The sequence below is a fragment of the Penaeus japonicus genome, unplaced genomic scaffold (genome assembly GCF_977035675.1).
Source record: "Penaeus japonicus unplaced genomic scaffold, GWHDUDI00000001_assembly GWHDUDI00000004, whole genome shotgun sequence".
NCBI lineage: Eukaryota > Metazoa > Arthropoda > Malacostraca > Decapoda > Penaeidae > Penaeus > Penaeus japonicus.
The window spans coordinates 41,156,028-41,177,052 of NW_028234406.1; the positions used below are offsets into that span (position 1 = coordinate 41,156,028).

The 21,025-nt window shown below is 45.9% G+C and overlaps 1 protein-coding gene across 1 annotated transcript in view; it reads right to left on the reverse strand.

The window, feature by feature from the left end:
• Positions 1 to 21,025, reverse strand: part of Dhc36C (Dynein heavy chain at 36C) — a 77,303-nt gene that overhangs the window by 44,642 nt on the left and 11,636 nt on the right. Inside the window, exons 17-39 of the mRNA XM_086535829.1 lie at positions 19,819 to 20,034; positions 18,322 to 18,525; positions 17,874 to 17,992; positions 17,181 to 17,310; positions 16,241 to 16,402; positions 15,293 to 15,429; positions 14,238 to 14,483; positions 13,784 to 13,982; positions 12,918 to 13,045; positions 12,432 to 12,541; positions 11,511 to 11,629; positions 10,681 to 10,821; positions 10,020 to 10,166; positions 9,351 to 9,434; positions 8,439 to 8,604; positions 6,555 to 6,676; positions 6,168 to 6,196; positions 4,391 to 4,469; positions 3,913 to 4,083; positions 2,673 to 2,830; positions 2,252 to 2,423; positions 1,095 to 1,442; positions 648 to 772 (exon numbers count right to left, since the gene is read on the reverse strand). Of these exons, the coding sequence (XP_086391955.1) occupies positions 648 to 772; positions 1,095 to 1,442; positions 2,252 to 2,423; positions 2,673 to 2,830; positions 3,913 to 4,083; positions 4,391 to 4,469; positions 6,168 to 6,196; positions 6,555 to 6,676; positions 8,439 to 8,604; positions 9,351 to 9,434; positions 10,020 to 10,166; positions 10,681 to 10,821; positions 11,511 to 11,629; positions 12,432 to 12,541; positions 12,918 to 13,045; positions 13,784 to 13,982; positions 14,238 to 14,483; positions 15,293 to 15,429; positions 16,241 to 16,402; positions 17,181 to 17,310; positions 17,874 to 17,992; positions 18,322 to 18,525; positions 19,819 to 20,034 (3,512 nt within the window). The remainder of the gene's footprint in view (positions 1 to 647; positions 773 to 1,094; positions 1,443 to 2,251; positions 2,424 to 2,672; positions 2,831 to 3,912; positions 4,084 to 4,390; positions 4,470 to 6,167; positions 6,197 to 6,554; positions 6,677 to 8,438; positions 8,605 to 9,350; positions 9,435 to 10,019; positions 10,167 to 10,680; positions 10,822 to 11,510; positions 11,630 to 12,431; positions 12,542 to 12,917; positions 13,046 to 13,783; positions 13,983 to 14,237; positions 14,484 to 15,292; positions 15,430 to 16,240; positions 16,403 to 17,180; positions 17,311 to 17,873; positions 17,993 to 18,321; positions 18,526 to 19,818; positions 20,035 to 21,025) is intronic.

The window sequence follows — 21,025 nt, forward strand, 5'->3', positions numbered from 1 at the left end:
GTTAGTTCCTTTTCCTTTCTGTCTGTCTTTCTCTCGTAATTCTCATCTCTCTCTCTCGTAATTCTGATCTTTCTCTCTCGCGCGCTCTCTCTCTCTCTCTCTTTCCTTTTCTCCTTCCCTTTCATCTTCTCTTATTCCCATCTGACTTTTTCACTCTAATAAAACAGTTCTTTATTTCACTCCTCTTTACTCTCCCTCTCCCTTCCTTCATCTCCCACTTTATCTTCCTCCCTTCCTCTTCTTTCTTCCCTCCCATTCAAGACACAAGTTCTCTTAATATCCATCCTCTTAATTCCTCCATATCCCTCCTTTCTACCCTTCCTCCCTACCACCCTTTCTTTCTCGTTTCCCCCCTTCTTCCCCCCTACCTCTCCACCCTTTTTCCCTCTAACCTTTCCTCCCTCCTGCCCTCCCTTCTTCCCTCCCACCTTTCCATCCTTCCTCCTTCCTTTCCACCATTCCTCCCTCCTTTCTACCCTTCCTCCCTCCTTTCCACCCTTCTTCCTTCCAACCTTTCCTCCCTCCTGTCCACCCTTCTTCCCTCCCACCTTTCTACCCTTCCTCCTTCCTTTCCACCTTTCCTCCCTCCTGTCCGCCCTTCCTCCCTTCCTTCCTCCCTTCCTCCCTTCCCTCCTCCCTCGACTCACTCCTCTTTGGTCTTCTTGCTGGGCTGTCCATTGATGAGTTCCCTGAGGAGGAGGTCGAACTTGCGCCGAGAGCCGTCGTCGAGGGGGCCGCCCAAAGACCAGATGGCAGAGAAGAGGAAGATGCTCTGCAGGAGGAGGGAATGGGAGACATGGTTACCGCTTGGTTAGTGGAGAGTCCAGGTTAGTGGCTTAAGTTTAAACGATTGTTATTTACCGGTGGATGGGAAAAAGTAGTTTTTTTTTATTATCTTTGTATCATCCTTATTATTGTTTAGTGAGTTTGTTACGTGAAGGATGAATATGCAGGTGGAACGTCGAGAAAATGGAAATGATCAGATGGAATTATTATTATTATTATTATTATTATTATTATTATTATTATTTTATTATTATTTTTTTTATTATTATTTTTTTTTTTTCTGCGGGTGGCTCTTTGTGCCAACCTACCTCGAGATGCGCTCGGATGTCCGACTCAGGATGATGCTTAGTGTACGCGGGGTCTGTGAACTCCTCGAGGAAGCAGTCGAAGATGTTCATCAGACTCCGGACGAGGTTGAGGTCGGTGGTCGGCGACACGCCCTTCTGTACGTACGACTCGCTCCGCTCCAGCTTGTACCACAGCAGATACTTCCTGACGAAGCACAGCAGCGGCGGCACGAAGCGGTGGAACAGCGCAGTGAGGACGGCGCGGTGCTGCTGCGTCAGCGTCTGCGGGAGCTTCGCCAGCCACGTCTCTACCAAAGGGCGCCAGCCAAGGGCGAGCGGCTCCATGTAAACCATTCCGCACCGCGACACCTACTCCAAGAGAGGGGGGAGAGGGAGGAAGGGTTAGGTTTGCTTTATGAAGAGGAGGGGGGGGGGGTTATGGGGTGGGGGCGACCATTACGTGTGCTAGTTTTGCTTTATGAAGAGGGGGAGGGAGGGGGGGCGACCTTTATGTGTGTATCATAGAAAGGGGTGTTTCAGTAGGGGGTAGGGAGCTTATAGTAGGTATGTTTTAGGGGAGGCTCATTCCTTAACGAGTTCATCGGGTCATATAAGATACACTGTCCTCTAAAATCAACCCAACTCGAGAAAAAAAGTCACCCATATATACCTAACTCATCAAAAGGCGACCTAAGAATAAAGTGGCCAGCTACAAACCCAAGAGAAACCAACATCAACCAACAATTAAACTCGTAGAAGCCATGACCACCAAGAAACCAACCTAAGAAACCGAAAAGCGACCTCCTCCTCCACCTCTTCTTCCTCCTTCTCCTCCTCCTCCACCTCCTCCTCCTCCTCCTCCTCCTCTTCCTCCTCCACCTCCTCCTCCTCCACCTCCTTCTCCTCCTCCTCCTCCTCTTCCTCCTCCTCCTTCTCCACCTCCTCCTCCTCCTTTTCCTCCTCCTCCTCCTCCTCCTCCTCCTCCCCCTCCTTCTCCTTCTCCTCCTCCACCTCCTCCTCCTCCTCCTCCTCTCCCTCCTCCTCCTCCTACTCCTCCTCTTCCTCCACCTCCACCTCCTCCTCCTCCTCCTTCTCCACCACCTCCTCCTCCTCCACCTCCACCTCCTCCTCCACCTCCTCCTCCTCCTCCTCCTCCTCCTCCTCCTCCTCCGTCTTACCGTGGCGGGGGACGCGTTCTCGAGATGGTGGACCTCGAAGATGATGTTTGTGGTGGATGAGAGGCAGATGATCTCCCCGGACATGAGGCACAGCTTCTTGTTGTCGTCCAGCACGGAGTTTATGTTCTCGATCCACACGCTGTCCACTGGCCCGTCTAGGACGATCCACTTCCTGTATGGGGGAGGAGGGGGGAATGGTGGAGGAAGGGGAGTGGGGGAAAAGGGGAGGGAGGGAGGGAGGGGGGGAGAGTAATAAGTCCATGAGTCAGTGAAAGGTTAAGAAAGTTGAGAACAAACTATAACAACCTCAAACTTTCGCAAACATCATGAACCAAAACAGAACAAAACAGAACAAAACAACAAAAACAAACAAACAAGCAACCAAAACGAACAACTAAAACATCCTCCTCGGTGGAAATACCTATCAGGCGAAGAAGACACGGCGAACTTGCGGAAGTTGACAGCCAAGACGCCGTCAGACCACTCGTGAGACGTCGGGTCGAACTGCCCGTACAGCTGGCCCACCGTCACAGCCTTCGGGTTGATGACACACATCTGCACGCGGTTCTCGCCTTCGCCCTGAGGGAGGGGGGAGGGGGGGGGTTAGAAGATAGAAAGGGGGAGGGGGGTTGATTTGATTTGTTACTGTTTTTTTGTGTCTGTGTATCTATTTTATTTGTCTATTTATCTATTGTTTTCTCTCTGATCTCGTTTATCTGGAATCGGTTTTCGTTCTCGTCCTGAGGAACCAGAAGGGAAGGGTAGTTTGTGCATTTCGCTGCTCTTTGTTTTTATCTGTCTTTGTCAGTATATTACTCTGGTTATCTATCTATCTATCTATTTGTCTATAAGTCTTCCCAGCCACTCGCCCTCCTTGTCCCCTTCCCGACCACCTGTAAGAGCATCCTTCCCATCTCCCCTCTCCTCCTCCCCCTCTCATTCATAATCCCCATCGCCGGCGCTTGCGCCTCCTCTTTCTTCCTCCACTGCCTCCTCCCTCCTTTCTCCTCCTCCTCCCTCCTTTCTCCTCCTTACCCTCTCATTCATAATCCCCAGCGCCTGCGCTTTCGCCTCCTCTTTCTCCTTCCTCCTCCTCCTCCTCTTTCTTCCTCCACCTCCTCCTCCCTCCTTTCTCCTCCTCCTCTCCCCTTCCTCCTCCTTACCCTCTCATTTATAATCCCCAGCGCCTGCGCTTTCGCCTCCTCTTTCTCCTTCCTCCTCCTCCTCCTCTTTCTTCCTCTGCCTCCTCCTCTTTCCTCCTTTCTCCTCCTCCTCTTCCCTTCCTCCTCCTTACCCTCTCATTCATAATCCCCAGCGCCTGCGCTTGCGCCTCCTCTTTCTCCTTCCTCCTCTTCCTCCTCTTTCTTCCTCCACCTCCTCCTCCCTCCTTTCTCCTCCTCCTCTCCCCTTCCTCCTCCTTACCCTCTCATTTATAATCCCCAGCGCCTGCGCTTTCGCCTCCACTTTCTCCTTCCTCCTCCTCCTCTTTCTTCCTCCACCTCCTCCTCCCTCCTTCCTCCTCCTCCTCTCCCCTTCCTCCTCCTTACCCTCTCATTCATAATCTCCAGCGCCTGCGCTTGCGTCTCCTCTTTCTCCTTTCTCCTCCTCCTCCTCTTTCTTCCTCCACCTCCTCCTCCTCCTCTTCCCTTCCTCCTCCTTACCCTCTCATTCATAATCCCCAGCGCCTGCGAGAGCGTCCTGAGGGCCACCGTCTTCCCTCCGATGGGGTTGCCGATTAGCATAAATCCGTGCCTGACGCGCATCGTCTCGTAGACTTGTTGTACTTTGTCCAGGAAGTAGTCGTTGGCACGCAGGCCGCCGCCGGAACACACCTGTCGGAAGGGCGAGGAAAGGGGGTTAAGAGATGGTAATGTCGCTCTTCGGGACTCATGTTGGTTTGTAGTATTAAGGGTCAATTGTTGATGTTATTATTATTTTTTTTCATGTTATGATTATTGTCGATATTATCTTTCTAACAATACCTGCCTTCATTATCGTGTTTATCACCCTTATTGTCATCATAGCCAAGTGATCCTTAGCACACACCCACCTACCCACCCATACACACACCCACAAACCCACCCACACCCACCCAACCACCCATCCACACCCACCCACCCACACAGGAAGTGGACTCACCTCCCTGATAGCGCGGTGGAGACAGGTGTAGTCGGGTTGAGGCAACACAACTCCAGGAAACAAGTCGGCGATGATGCCCCACACACCGCACCCACATTAATGACAGCCCCCCCCCACACCACACCCACACCACCCCCCACCATACACACACCACTCAGGAAGTGGACTCACTCCCTGTAGCGCGGGGAGGAGGTTGTAGTCGGGTGAGCGGGTTGAATCAAGGGAACTCCAGGAAACAAGTCGCCCTGGGGGTGGGGGGGAAGGGGGGGGGGGGGGGGGGGGTTGGAAAGGGGTGGAGGAAAAGAAGGAGGGAAGGAAGGGGGGGGTGTAAGGGGGGTAAAGAAATGGGGGATAGGGAGGGGAGGGTGGAAGATGAGAGGAGGGGCAGGAAGGTGGGGGGGGGGGAGTGTAAAGGTGATGGGGAAGGAGATGAAGAGATAAAGATTTTCATAATTATTAATTATTGTTTTTACAATTAGCATATTCAGTTATCAATGATGATGATAGTCATTGCATCAATCATTATTATTATTATTAGTAGTAGAACAATTAGGAGTAGGAGAATATTTAGGAGTAGGAGAATAATTAGGAGGATGAGGAAGAGAACAAGGAGGAGGAGAATAATTAGGAGGAGGAGGAGGAAAAGAATGATCATGAGTAGGAGGACGATAATGAAGAAGATAATAAGGAGGAGAAGGAGGAAGAGGAGGAAGAGCAGGATGATTAGAAGAAGGAAGAGGAGGGGAAGCAGGAAAAGGAGGATCAGAAGGAAGAGTAGGATCAGAAGAAGAAGAAGAAGAAAGAAAGGGAATGAAAATGAACAAGACTATGGTACGAAGAGAGAGGAGAGGAGAAAGAAATATAATGAAAAAAAAATAAATAAATAAAACGTAACAGGATGGCAAGCGAAAGGCAAGAAAGAAAAGATGAAACTTCTAAAAATATATACTTGCCTCGTTATCTCGTTATTCAAGGAATAATACGCCCGAAGTTTTAATTATCTTGTTTATCTTGTGATCTTGTAAACAATACTGAAAACGGTAACTCTCTACTTTCCTCTCTCTCTCTCTTACTCTCTCCATCCCTTCTGTATTTGTTGATCTTATTCTCTCTCTCCTTCCCTTCTCTCTCTCTTTTTCTCTACCTCTTTCTCTCTCTCTCTATCTATCTATCTTCTCTCTCTCTCTATCTATCTATCTTCTCTCTCTCTCTCTTTCTCTATCTATCTATCTTTATTTCCCTCTCTCTCATTCTCATTATCTCTCTCTCTCTCTATCTTCTCTCTCTTCTCTCTCTCTCTCTCTCTCTCTCTCTCTCTCTCTCTATCTATCTATCTTCTCTCTCTCTCTATCTATCTTTCTCTCTCTCTCTCTCTCTCTCTCTCTCTCTCTCTCTCTCTCTCTCTCTCTCTCTCTCTCTCTCTCTCTCTCTCTCTCTTTCTCTCTCTCTCTCTCTCTCTCTCTTTCTCTCTCTTTTTATCTTACCTTCCCTCATCTCTCTCTCTCTCTCTCTATCTATCTATCTACCTTCTCTCTCTCTCTATCTCTCTCTCTCTCTCTCTCTCTCTCTCTCTCTCTCTCTCTCTCTCTCTCTCTCTCTCATTCTCACTCTCTCTCTCTCACTCTCTCTCTTTTTATCTTCCCTCCCCTTCTCTCTCTCTCTCTCTCTCTCTCTCTCTCTCTCTCTCTCTCTCCCTCTCTCTCGCACACACAGGTTCACTCTACCAATAGGAAACAAGGACACATCCAAAACAACGAGACAAGGACACAGACTTACCTCAAACAAAGGCAAGTCGTGTGCCAAGATCTACTTAATTAATATGCATATCGTGTATATATAATCATGCTTTGTATATGGTATGACAAGGATCTCGGGTCAGCATCACGGTATAGCAACTGATAGCAGTATCATAAAGCCTATAACTTAAAACTTTCAATCGCTACGTCAAATACTTCAATCAAAGTATTTTTTAGCTGAGGACTTATAAAAATCTTTAATCAAAATCAATCAAAACTTCAATGAAAGAAAGGTCCACCCTCAGAACTTATCAAAAACTTGAACCGATAATCAAAACTTCAATGAAAAAAAGTCTTTCTTAAGAACATATATAAAAATAAAACAAAAAAATATATAATAAAAGAGGCCATACCTGACAACATATCACAAACTTTAATAAACACAAAAAAAAAGATACATACCTGAGAACCACCACATCCTCGGGCATGTCTGGGTATTTAAGTTTCAAAGTTCCAGCAGCAATTAGCACTGCTTTCACTGTCCTCATACCTGTTGGAAGAAGTTTTATTCATTGAGAGACAAGTTGAGTGCGTTTTCTTGAGTGAGAGACAAGTTGAGTGCGTTTTATTGAGTGAGAGACAAGTTGAGTGCGTTTTATTGAGTGAGAGACAAGTTGAGTGCGTTTTATTGAATGAGAGACAAGTTGAGTGCGTTTTAATGAGTGAGAGACAAGTTGAGTGCGTTTTCTTGAGTGAGAGACAAGTTGAGTGCGTTTTATTGAGTGAGAGACAAGTTGAGTGCGCTTTATTGAGTGAGAGACAAGTTGAGTGCGCTTTATTGAGTGAAAGACAAATTGAGTGCGTTTTGTTGAGTGAGAGACAAGTTGAGTGCGTTTTATTCGGTGAGAAACAAATTGAGTGCATTTTATTGGGTGAAAGACAAGTTGAGTGCGTTTTGTTGAGTGAGAGACAAGTTGAGTGCGTGTTATTCAGTGAGAGACCAGCTGAGTGCGTTTTATTATTATGAACTTTAGCGGATGAAGATTCTGTGAGAATATGCAAATGATGAGATTTAAGGAATTACTGGTGTGTTTATTTCGTGTTTGGTGTTCCTTTATGTTTAGTTTATTTGTCTATTCTCCTTAACAAAAAATAAACATTAAAACATACGAACACGATAAGTTGCACAAACACGAAATGAAACATAGCCATTACGAGAAAGGAACAAAATAACATGAAGTTTCGAGTCAAATTAAATTCCTCATCATATCATAACATTAATCTTGATTTTGAATTTCCGAAAAGGAATCTAATCTGACTCGAAAGATAACTCTTTGTAATTCCTTTATTCTTGTGTCTGCACTTCTTTTTTCGTTTGTTCTTCTAATTCACTTTCTATCCCTAACTCTCCCTCTACCTCAATTTTAGTCGTATTCATCTTTTTTTCCGTTCATTCCCTTGTTTTTTTTTATTATTATTTTCTTCCTCTCCCTCGCCCCTTCCCCTCTCCTTCCTCTCTTTTCTCTTCTCCTTTCTCTCTTCATTCTATTTACTTTTTTCTTGATTTTTGTTTTCTCCTCTATCCTTTTCCTTTCTTTTCCCCCTTTTTTCTCTTCGTCTCCCACTCCATCCCCCTTTCCTTCTTTACCCATCCTCCCTACCTCTTCCTTCCTTAACCCTTTCTCCTCTTTTCCCGTCCCCTTTGTCTTTTCTCTTTCTCCTCCTCCTCCTCTTTCACATAATTACTCATCGCATTTTCTCTCTTTGTTCCCTTATAATCTCTCCGTTCCCTTCTCTCTCCCTCTCTCTCCCTTTTTTTTATCTCTCTCTCTTACTCTCTATATTACTCTCTCTCCCCTTCCTTCCCTCCCCTACTCCCTCCCCTCTCCCACCTTCCCCTACTCTCCCACCCACCCATCTCTCTCTCTCTCTCTCTCTCCCTCACACCCACTCACTCTCTCTCCCCTTCTCTCTCTCTTTCTCTCTATATTACTCTCTCTCCCCTTCCTTCCCTCCCGTACTCCCTCCCCTCTCCCACCTTCCCCTACCCTCCCACCCACCCCTCCCTCTCTTTCTCTCTCCCTCACACTCACACCCACTCACTCTCTCTCACTCTCTCTCACTTTCTCTTACTCTCTACATTACTCTCTCTTCCCTTCCTTCCTCCCCTCACCCTCCCCTCCCACCCACCCACCCCTCATCCACCCTCCCCTCCCCTACCCAACCTCCCCCCTCACCCTCCCACCCACACACCCCTCCCACCTCCCACCCCCTTACCCTCCCACCTCCCACCCCCACTCCCCCCCACTCACCATAATCATAATGCGGCTGCGCGGAGAGCTGTTCGGAGCACAGACGATACGTGGCCACGATCTTCCTGGACATGCTCCTCGCCGCCACGAACCCGAAGGAGTAGAGGGAGATCTCGGCGATGAGGCCATAATCAGGCACCATCATGGCCACCGAGCGGAATAGGGCCTGGTATGGGGGGGTAGGAGGGTAGGGGGTAGGAGGGTAGGAGGGTAGGGAAGAAGGGGGTGGGTGGGAGGATATGAGGGAGAGGAAGAGGGGTGGAGGGGTGAGGGGGGAAGGGTGGAGGGAGAGAGGGAGGTAGAGGAATAGATAGAGATAGACAGATAGAGAGAGAGATAGTGAGAGAGATAAAGAGAGAGAGAGAGAGAGAGAGAGAGAGAGAGAGAGAGAGAGAGAGAGAGAGAGAGAGAGAGAGAGAGAGAGAGAGAGAGAGAGAGAGAGAGAGAAAGAGAGAGAAAGGGAAAGAAAGAGAGAGAGAGAAAGAGAGAGGGAGAGAGAGAAAGAGAGAGATAGAGAGAAGAGGAATAAAAGCGAGGAAAAGGGGAAGTGGAAAAAGTTGAAAGGCAAAACAGAGGCAGGAAGAAAACGGTCAAAGAAGAAGGATGAGAGGGAGAGAAGGAATGAAAATGGAGATAGAAAGAAAGAGAAAAGAAACACATTAATAACCCAATCACTCAATCCAAAAAAAACAACAACAACAACAACATTTAAGCAACATTAATCAAAACATACAAATCTTACCCAACCACTCAATCGAAAAATATACAAAGTTAAAATCAGACATCAGTCCAAAAATACAAAGCAATAACACGTAAAATCAGACATCAATCAAAGAATACAAAGCGATAACACGTAAAATCAGACATCAATCAAAGAATACAAAGCAATAACACGTAATCCAGGTCAATCACCTTTAAGTTATCAGGCAGTTCCGATCGTCCAGCGTAGCCCGGGTTCATCGTAATGAAGACGGCACAGGTAGGGTCCAGACTCACCTGGGGGGATGGACAGGGGGTGGGGGGGTTAGGCTTGTAAGGATCTCTATATGTTATTGTTTCTCTTGTTTCACTATCTGTTCTTCTGTCTGTATTTGACTTTTTTTTTTTTTTTAGTCTTTATTCTTTCTTTGTTTTTTTCTCTTTTTCTTTTTCTTTTTATTTCTTTCTCTTTCTCTCTGTCGCTCCATTCTCTCTCTCTCTCTTTCTCTCTCCCTCTCTCTCTCTCTCTCTCTCTCTCTCTCTCTCTCTCTCTCTCCCTCTCTCTCTCTCTATATATAATATTATATATATATATTATATATATATAATATATATATATATTTGGGTTGTGTGTGTGTGTGTGTGTGTATAAATATATATATATATATATATATATATATATATATATCTATATCTATATATATCTATATCTATATCTCTCTATATATATATGTATGTATATGTATATATATTTTTTTCTCTCTCTCTCTCTCTCTCTCTCTCTCCATTCTTTCTCTCTCTCTCTCTCTCTCTCTCTCACTCTCATTCTCACTCTCACTCTCTCTTATACTTCCCTCTTCCCTCCCCCTTCCTCCTCCTCACCTCCGTGCCCTGCAGAGTGAGCTTCGGGGACTTCGACTGCAATCCCCTCTGCAACGTGAGGATCTGCTGCGCCACGACGGACAGGACCTCGAGCTCGATTCGGTTGAATTCGTCGAAGCAAGTCCACGCCCCGCAGGATGCCAGTCCCTAAGGGCGCGGGCGAGAGTTTGGTATATGCTTTTTTTTTTTTTTTTTTTTTTTTTTTTTTTTGAGGATAACGTTTTTTATGGCTGTGAATTCACTTTTGTTTTGTTTTGTTTTGATAGATTTTTTCTTTAAGAAAAGGATGATTATGAGACGAGATGAGAACTATTAGTGACTTTAGTGACTGATTTAATTCATTAATTCACCAACTAAATCAAATAATAAAATGTGTTCCATTTTTGTAATCAATTAATTTTTTGGTTTAGTATCTGATAATTATCCATATTTTTGTATCTATAATGATAAAATGATTTTTTTTATGACGTCGACGAGAACGGATTCATAATTAAGTATCTGAGACTACAATTTGGAACTCATTAATGAAACCAAAGCAATTAACCCATACCTCTCTAATCTAAGCCTGTTGCAAAAAATCTCCACTTTGACAACATCGATCTAACAAAGAATACTAGCATCCTAACTGATGAAGAATGATTACTATCACTAATCATCTCACCTTGAAGAATTTAGCAAGAGAGATGTAATCGAGACCATCCGAACAGTTGAAGACGACGCACTGCTTGGCTACGGCTTTGGCGAGGTCCTTCGTGGTCTCCGTTTTGCCGGTTCCTGCAGGGCCTTCTGGAGCGCCGCCTAAGGGGTAGGAGGAGGAGAAGAAGAAGTATCAGTCTTATGATTCATGATCCTTATTGACTTGAGTCATGAGTCTCAATCCCTATTTCTCCCATCCCCCGCTCCCCCCTCCTTTTATTTTCCCTCTACTTACCCATCCCTCCGCCCCCCCCCCCTCTTCCTACTCACTCCCCCTCTTCCTGCTCACACCCCTTCCCTACTCCGCTCTACCTGCTCACTCCCCCCATCCCCCTCTACCTACTCACTCCCCCCATCCCCCTCTACCTACTCACTCCCCCCATCCCCCTCTACCTACTCACTCCCCCCATCCCCCTCTACCTACTCACTCCCCCCATCCCCCCTCTACCTACTCACTCCCCCCCATCCCCCCTCTACCTACTCACTCCCCCAATCCCCCCTCTACCTACTCCCCAATTCCCCACTACCTACTCACTCCCTCTCCCCCAATTCCTCCTCTCCCCCTCCCCCCATCCCCCTCTCTTACCCCCCCCTCCCCCATCCTCCCTCTACCCCATCCCCCTTCTCCTCCCTTCCCTAATCCCCAATCCCTCCTCTCCTCCCTCTCCCTCATCCTCCCTCCCCCCTCTCCCCTGTCCCCCCTCTCCTCCCTCCCCCTCATCCTCCCTCCCCCCTCTTTTCCCCCCATCCCTCCTCTCCTCCCTCCCCCATCCCCCCTCTCCTCCCTGTCCTTACCTGCCAATAGTACCTGAGTTGCGACAACCAGGTGAAGTCAGTGAGGTCCGTCACCTTTTTCTTAATGAGCTCCTCCTTCATCACGTCACGGGCGTGGACGTCCAGAACCACGAGGGCGCCTGTTGGGGGAAGGGGGAGGGGGGTTATGGTGTTGTGGGATGGGGGTGGGGGTTATGGTGTTGGGGTGGGAGTTATGGTGTTGTGGGGTGGGGGGTTACGGTGTTAAGAGGTGGGGTGGGGCGTTATGGTGTTTGTGGGTTGGGAGTTATGGTGTTGTGGGATGGGGTGGGGGTTATGGTGTTGTGGGGAGGGGGGACATGAGAGCGAGGTGGAGGGAGGGGGAGAAGTCATAGGGTTGTAGGGTAAAGTTATGGGGATTTGAAGTTAGGGAAGACATTGGGGTTAATGGGAGGGTAGGGAATGGATGCGTTATAAGGGGGAGGGGAAGAGGAAAAATTACATCCATGATAAGGATATTTAGTAATGCTAAGAAGAATGATATTGATCATAATGATAATAATCTTGATAATAGTAAGAACGATTTTAGTAATAATAATAGTTATAATGGTAACATAAATAATGGAAGTATGGAAATGATGATAATAACAATAATAATGATGGTGATACTAATGATAATGACAATAGTAACGATAAAAATGACAGAAATGATGTTAATGATAATAATGATAATAACAATCATGATAATGATAATAACAATAATAATGATAATAATAATAACAAAAATAATGACACCACCACCAACAATAATAATAATAATAATAATGATAATGATAATAATGATAACCACAATGATAACACTACCATTATCATAACATTACCAATAGTTCTCCTCTACCCCTTTAATTTCTACAAAACCGGATCATATCCCAAATCCATCATAAACAAAGAGAGTCCACATACCAAGGGTCGTCCTGTTTTGCTTGGAGAGCTGCCCTCGGACAAGTCCCACAACCTTCTCGATCTGCTTGTTACAGAGTTCGTAATATTCCTCCATTTGTTTCGTACCTTCCCTGAGAATCGTAAAGGAGGGGGGGGGGTACAGGTGTAGACTTTGTGGGTAATTGTAACTGTATTCTTTATTCTATACTATTATAGGTTATATCAAAATGGAGTCATTAAGGGTATAGGAAAAGTGGTTTCGTTCGTATAGACTTCATTGGGCTCATTGAAGATACTTAAATTGCTTTGATAGATTACAAATGTTCGAGTTGATATCCATATTAAGGAGAATATTATATTAAGGAGAATATAAAGGCTTTCAAAACACGATATCAAAACCAACCAGACACAATTTCAAAAGAATCTACGAGAACAAAAGAGATGCACAGAAATCTAGCTAAACAGACAGAGGCAGATTGAAACAGACAAACGGACAAACCAACTCACTTCATGCCCCTAGACACCTCAGTGGTCCAGAATGTTTGCGAGACACAGAGCACCGCTTGGCCAGGCCACTCCAGCGCCCACTCCTCACGAGCCTTCGTGGTGTACGCCTCCATGCAAGACTTCACCACCTTGGCACGGTTGCAGGGGAGAAGAAAAGTGTTGCAGCATTTTTCTTTAAAGTTTGGATGGGGTTAGGGTGTGTGTATCAAAGTTGACGAATGAGCGTTTTATCCCCCTTCCCCCTTTTTTTACCCTCCTACTATCCTGCCTTCCTATATCTTCACCTCCTCCTTTCCCTCCCGATCTTCTTATCATCTCCATCTATCCCTTCAATTCTTTTTCCCACTTCCTTCCTTTATTCTTCTTATTCTTTTCCTCCCTCCCTCCTCCTTACCTTCTTGATGCTGGCATTGACACTAGTCTCTTCCTAAATGAGGCACTCCTCTACCTCACTTTCCTCCCTCACTTTCTCCTCCCCCTTCCATCCTTCCATTCTTTTCCTGCCTCCCTTCCTTTTACTTCCTATCTCCCTCCCTTCCTTCCTCCTATCCTTTTCCTCCCTCCCTCTCTTCCTTCCTTCCTTACTTACTCCTATCCTCTTCCTCCACCCCTTTCCCCCTCTCCCTTACCTTCTTGATGCTGGCCTTGACACTAGTCTTCCTAAATGAGAGACTCCTCTACCTCACTTTCCTCGCTCACTTTCTCTTCCCCTTTCCATCCTTCCATTCTTTTCCTGCCTTCCTTCCTTCTTCCTATCCTCTCCTTCCCTTCCTTCCTCCTATTCTATTCCCCCCTCCCTCCCTTCCTTCCTTACTTACTTACTTACTCCTATCCTCTTCCTCCATCCCTTCCCCCCTTTCCCTTACCTTCTTGATGCTGGCCTTGACACTAGCCTCCAGCTGCACGAGCCACTTCTCGACCTGTCCTCTGGCCTTCGCGGTGCTAATGACGGTGGTGAGGCCGATGACTTCGCCTTCGCTCGACCTGATGGCTACCACCTCCAGGTCCTCGCCGAAGTCTAGGGAGTTCACGCCCTCGAAACACTTCTTCAGGTGAGGTTGTACTCTGATAAGGGAGGGGGAAGGGTGATAGAAGGATGGGTGGGCTTCTTGTGAATGTTGATGAATGAATATTGAATTTCCTTATTGGTAATTCACTGTGAAGGTGAATGAACGCGTATAATACTTGCAGACTGTTTAAGGATCAAGTGTGGATTATGCTGAGTGAAAAACGAAGAATCCAGATTATGGAATTGATTTTAAACCAAGAAAAAAAATACGATAAGAAAAGTTAAAGGTCTCCTCTCTTCTCCTCAAGTACCTGCTGGGGTCCTTGGTCTCGCTGAGGATCTCGAGCAGCTCCTCGTTGGAGAGGAAGAAGAACCTGGGGAAGTAGAGGCGCTTCTTCTCCAGGTACTCGTTGAGGCCGCGCTGGATCAGTTCCAGGAGCTCCGAGGACTTCCTGAGGCGCTCCAGGATCTTGTCCACCTCCAGCACCGACAGGACGCGCGTGTTCTGTCGCACGCTCTTCATGATGTCCTTCCACGTCTTATCGACCGTGTTGAATCTGGCGAAGGAGGGAAGGAGAGGAAGGGAAGGATTAGTGGCGAGGGAGGGCGTAGAGAGTAGGATGGGTTTCACGGTGAAGAATTAAGTATGAGGATAGTGATAAGAAATGTTTGGAGATTATTACCACAGCATGATTACATTATATGGGAATGATTTTGATGATGGGAAGGAAAGAATGTTAAATGCTACTGCTGTTGCTAGAACGACTGTCACTGTTGTTACTGCTTTTATCACTTCTAATACTCCTTCACGTCTTAGATGTGTGTGTGATGAGACAGGAGGATGGTGTTAGTGAAGAACTGTATATGAAGGGGATAATGAGAAAGACTATAATGAGAAATATATAATAGAGGTGGTATCGATAATGATAATTGTAATAATTTTGATACTGCAGCTATTGCATCAACTGCTGTCATTGTTACTGATACCACTCTATCTACTACTTTTCCCTACTATTTTTACTACTTTTGTTGACCAAGAGTTGTTGAGAGTGAGCCAACCTCTGTAATTGAGATTTAAAGCTATACTTCTCTCTCGTCTCACTCTCCCTTTCCTAATCGTTCACTCACCCCCTTCCCCTCCTTCCGCCCTCTCTCACCACCACCTTCTATCCTCACTCCCTCCCTTACCCTCTTCTCCCCTCTCTCATCCCCTGCCCCCCTCCTTCTCCCCTCCCTCACCCCCTTCTCCCCTCCCCCCTCCCTCCCTCACCCCCTCCATCCCCTCCCTCACCCCTCCCTCACCCCTACATCCCCTCTCTCGCCCCCTTCTTCACCCCCTCCCACCTCTCCCTTCCCCCTCCCTCACCTGCGTCCTTCCTCAGGCATCTGAGCCATGATGTCCGGAGAGCCAAAGATGGGCTCGAGGTAGATCCACGTCGCTTGCACTCGGAGCCACTCGTCCACCACCTCTTGCAATTGCGCGAGGGTCGTCTCCCATGCGGCCTGGAGGGAGAGAGATGGGTGGGTGGATGGGTGGATGGGTAGGTGGATGGGTGGGTGGGTGGATGGATGGGTGGGTGAAGTGGGTGGGTGGGTGGGTGGATGGTGATGAAGATGGAAAGAGGATGGACAGATATAGATAGAAATTAATTAATTTATAGATGTAATTAGATAGATAAGTAATGTAGAGATAGATGAGAGAAAGAGATAGATATAGATAGAAAAGGTAGCGATAGAAACCACAAGAAGAAGGAAGTTGAAAAGAAAATTTTGCTGTAAGGATGAAAATTAGGATGAACAAGAGACATTCACATTCTTACACTTTGAATAAAAGATCTTTCACACACACACACATACACACACACACACAATACACACATATAAACAATCCACACACATACACACACACACACACACAGACACACACACACACACACATACACACACACACAATCCACACATACACACACAATACACACATATAAACAATCCACTCACACACACACACACACAAACACACACAGACAGTCTACACATACATACATAATATACACATATAAACAATCCAATTACACACACACACAGTCCACACACACAAAGTCCACACACACAGTCTACACACACACACACACACACACACACACACACACACACACACACACACACACACAGTCCACACACACACACACACACACACAAAACACACACACACACACAATCTACACACACACACACCCTTCCATATTCAATACTAACCTCTCCCACGCCCTCGCTCCTAACCTCACGCTCCTCCCTAACCAGACCTCGTACTCACCACCTCAGCCTCGATGGGTTTGATGAAGGGGGACGATCTCATGGACTGGGTCTTGACAATGTGGTCGTCGAGGAGGAACTGAATGTCCTCCACCGCCGCCAGCACCCAAGTGTCTGTCTCTCGGTGAGGGCGGAGGACGAGTTCCATCTCCTGCCACTCGCTCTTGAAGGGGAAGGGATGGAGGTTGTTAGTGATGGAGTGATGGAGTGATGGAGGTTGTCAGTGACGGAATGATGGAGTGATAGAGTGATGGAGTGATGGAGTGATGGAGTGATAGAGTGATGGAGTGATGGATTGATGGTGGCTTTTGATACATCTGTGGAAATTTGATCCCTTCTACTAAGAGGGGGGAAGGGAAGGGGGGAATGGGAGGGGGGATGGGAGCGGAGGAGAGGGGAGAGGAGGGGGGAGGTGAGGGTTAAGGAGAAGAGAGGAGAGGGGGAGAGGGAAAGAGAAAAGAGGACCAGCTACATCTCCTAGTCCTACTAAAGGGGGAGGGGGAAGGTTGAAGGTATTAACACTTAGTCTAAGTATATTTCGATGCATCCCTCAACTCCTCTTCATCCTTATCTCTCTATATATCCTCACACATTCTCTATAACTGCCCATAGCTCCTCCTCTTCTTCTCCTCTTCCTTCCTGTTCGTCTGTCCTCCTCCCACCTTTCCCCTCTGCTTCTTCCCCCTCTCCCTTCTTCCTCCTCCCTCCCCTTCTCTTTCTTTCCCTCTCCACCTCCTTCTTTCTCTCTCTCTCTCCCTCAATCCCTTCCCCCACCTCCCTCTTCACCTCCTTCCCCCGCCCAATCCTCTCCCACCTTCTCTTCCCTTTTCCTACGCCCTCTATCTTTCCCCCTCTCCCTCCTCTTCCCCCTTCTCTTCTCTTTTCCTACACCCTCTTTCTTTCCACCCTCTCCCTCCTCTTCCCCCTTCCTCTCATCTTACCTTCATCTTCTCCAGGTTCCTCTCGAAGACATGCTCCTTGGACGCAGCCTCCGACACGGACTCGAACTTGGAGAGATAATCCTCGAGGTTACTGTCGATGAGGAGCTGGAGGGTCGTGGTCGCGTCAGCCCTGTGAATAGGAGGGGAGGGGGGAGGGTGAGTAGGGTTAAGGGTGTGAGTGATGGAAATGATTAGAAAATGGTTTGTATCGTCTTCGTTAAAAAGAATGATGGCTTATATCAAATACAAAAAAAAAAAAAAAAAAAAAAAAAAACACAAACGCACACAAAATTGAGCAATACAAAGCACTTGATCACTCCCCCTCATATTGTTAAAAGCTTTCCTTTCTCGTTTCTTCTCCCTCTCCCATACCTTCTATCGCCATCTCCCTCCCACCCCATCTCAAAACAATACACAGAATCAATTTTTTTTCTCTTATTCTCCTTTCTATTTTTTGTATCTCAATTTCTGACTACCAACCCCTTTCTTAATCTAAAACAGCCCCCCCCCATCCCCGATCCAATTTTGAACCCCAATCCCTCCTCTCCCCTCCCCTCCCCATCCAACCCCTACCCCACCTCACAATCACCTCCCTTCCCCACCCCATCCAACCCCCTCTCCCTCCTCACCATTAACCCCCCAACCTCCCCCGGACACAACCCCAACCCCAACCCCGTGACCAAACCTCCTTACCTCAGCGGGTACCCCACGACCTCCGAGATCTTCTCCCAGTGGCGTTCCTTGAGTCCGGGGTTGCCCAGAGTCTGCACCAGGGGAAGGTTCTCCCGAAAGCTCTCGATCTTCTGACGCACCTGAAGGAGGGACACGCAAGGTGGGGGTCAGTGTGAGAAGGTTAGTGTTTGTTTCGATATCGTTGAATGTTATTATTCTCTGTGTGATAGTGGGACTGAGTGGGGCTGTATACTTGTTATATTATTAGTTAGTATACTTATTATATCTGTATTAAGTAACCTCATACGTGATTTTTGGATAGCTAACGTATGCCAACTAGAGCACACAGACAGACAGACAGACAGACGGACATTTTATTTTAATAGATCAACAAATGTTCCCTTCCTACCAAAGAGAACTTAAAACCACAAAAAACAACAACAACAATAACAACAATGAAATCCTTTACCGCCAACACCAGATCCTTCGCAGCGGGAATATCGCCGAAACCCTTCTCTAGTTTGTAGACCGTCCGCCAGGTGGCCGCAACCTCCTGCGCGATGACGTCAGGATCGTGGGTTCCTACAGGCGAGTGGAGCCATTCCTCGAGGCGGTCTGACCACTCCACGCCCACCTCGTAGAGCTTCAGGAAGGGCGCCAGTCGGTCGGATACCTAATGGCGAAGGACAGAAAAGGCGTCGGGGGGAGGGGAAGGGGGAGGGAGAGGGAGGGAGGTTGTAGTTAGTTGGTGTGGAAATGGGTTTGGGTGGTCGTGGTGGAGATAGTGGTGGTGGTGGTGATGGTGGAGATTGTGGTGGTGATGGTGGTGGAAGTACTGGTTATGGTTGTGATGGTGGAGCTAATGGTTATGGTGGTGGTAGTGAAGGGAATGTTTATGGTGGTATTGGTGGAAGTAATGGTTATATTGGTAGTGGTAGTTTAGGTGGTAGTGGTGCAAACAATGGTGGTGACTGTGGTGCCGTTATTGGTTATGGTAATGGGTGTAGTAGTAATGCCCTAGGTTTTCGTGAAGGTGATGGTATTGCCTTTGATGTTGATGGTAGTAATGAAAGATTTTGTGATGAAAATGATGAGAGTATTTAGTGGGTGTGATGACAAAGATAATAGCATAGGTGTTAGTGATGATTTCGTACTGTACATTTCCCTCTCAGTCTAGTTCCTCCCCCCCCCCATCACACACACTCGAATTCTCTAACAATCTAACACTCAAAATCATCGACTGTTATCTGAGTGAGTGATCATTGCAACTAATCACCCTTATCATTATTATAATCAGCTTCCCTCTTTCTGGTTCTTAATTAAAATCATTCTCCTTGCTAAATGCCGTGAATGTTTCCCGCACGTGTATCTCACCCTATATTGCATAACGTTCCTCCTCATTATTGCCAATGTGTGTAATTCGTTTCACATTTATCATTATCATTCTCATCATATTCTCTCCTCCTTTCTCCCTCTCTAATCCTCATATCATAAAAAATCGAACATAAACTAAAACCTATATGTTGGTTTATAATCACTCTATAGTTTATATCTGCATTACTCCCTATTCTATTTTTTTATTGTTTTCCCTTCCTATTCCCTTCCATTGTTGAAAGTCCTCGCCCTTTACGTGCTTTCTGAGCGGGTAATTAATTCATGGTATTCAGTCAGCTTCATCTTGTTGAGTCGTTTCTTAAAATATGAAGGCAACTTTTTGTCTAATATATATATATTTTTTTTATCTATCTTATTCTCCTTTCCTATTCCCTCTCCCTCTCCCTTCTCCCTCACTGCTTCTTAAGCAAGTAAAAAGTATTATTCCACGAGCCTTCTCCTTTTTATTAACCTGATCAGTGTAATAATAACGGACGATGACCTAAAATTCATATCCCATCTATCTATCCATCAATCATTCGCTTCCTCCTATATCGTGACCCTATCCCCCTTCCTCCTCCTTCAGCCTCACCTGCTTCCTCAGCGGATAATGAGTAGTATTCCAAGAGAGAGCCTCCTCTTCCTTATTAATCTGATCGGTGTAATTGGCTGCATGATCCAGCCTCGTGTGCAGGGCCTTGGCACGACGGAGGTACTCGTGGATCTCGCCGTGGTCGCCGAAGTTCTGGAAATCTTCGAGCTGCTCGGCGTACTCTGCCAGCTCGTCTTGGAATTTCTCGCGGCGTTCCTGGCATGGGGGGGTAAAAAAAAGGGAGGTCTTTGAGAGAGAGAAAAAAGGGAAAGGAAAGGATAACGATTTTTTTTTTTTTTTGAGAGGAAAAAAAAAAAAAGAAAGGAAAGGAAACGCACATGGGTAAAAGGAGGGTCTTTGAGAGAAAAAAAAAGGTAAAGGAAAGGATAACGATTTTTTTTCTTTTTTTTTTGAGAGGAAAAAATAAAGAAAGGAAAGGAAACGCACACTCTTCGTTGGCACCGTGTTTATGAGCGGCATTCATTTTTTGTTTTGTTTTATTTTCAGGTATTTTTCTGTGTTTATTCCCGGCGCATATCGTCAGGGAAAAAACACTACATTGATAATACTGCCTTTGGGAGATAATTTCCCAGTATCCCAGGCAGTTGCTTTACCTTTACTGCCAAATCAAGTGGGGATATTTAATGAAATACATACCTGCTCTCTTTCAGATACCACAAAGAAAATTTCAAAAGAAAAAGGAGAACAAAGAAAACAACGGTGCAGGATAAGGATTCATGCTAAAAGTATGTAAACTTTGAAACTTAGTTTTCCTTATTATGTAAATTTTAAAAAATAAATGTTTGATACAGGAAAAAAACACGGGCCTATAGACTAAAAGTATTATCTTTTAATGGAGTTCCTTAATTATTTTGAAAATATCATATCACACATCATAGAAAATAAACAAATCATAATCCTGCATCAAAAAACACATATGTTACAGCTGTTCCATTCTAGAGTCCGTTCCACTCTATCATAGGCCTACATCAATTCTCATTCTATAAACATTTTTAAGTTTATCTACAACAACTCAATGGTCTTGCAGTGTGTAATATATATATATATATATATATATATATATATATATATATATATATATATACACACACACACACACATGTATATTACGAAACAAACAATAAACGATGGGAACTTTCCCTTGTATAGCGTCGCCATAAAATGATTCTATTCACGAGGCGTTAGG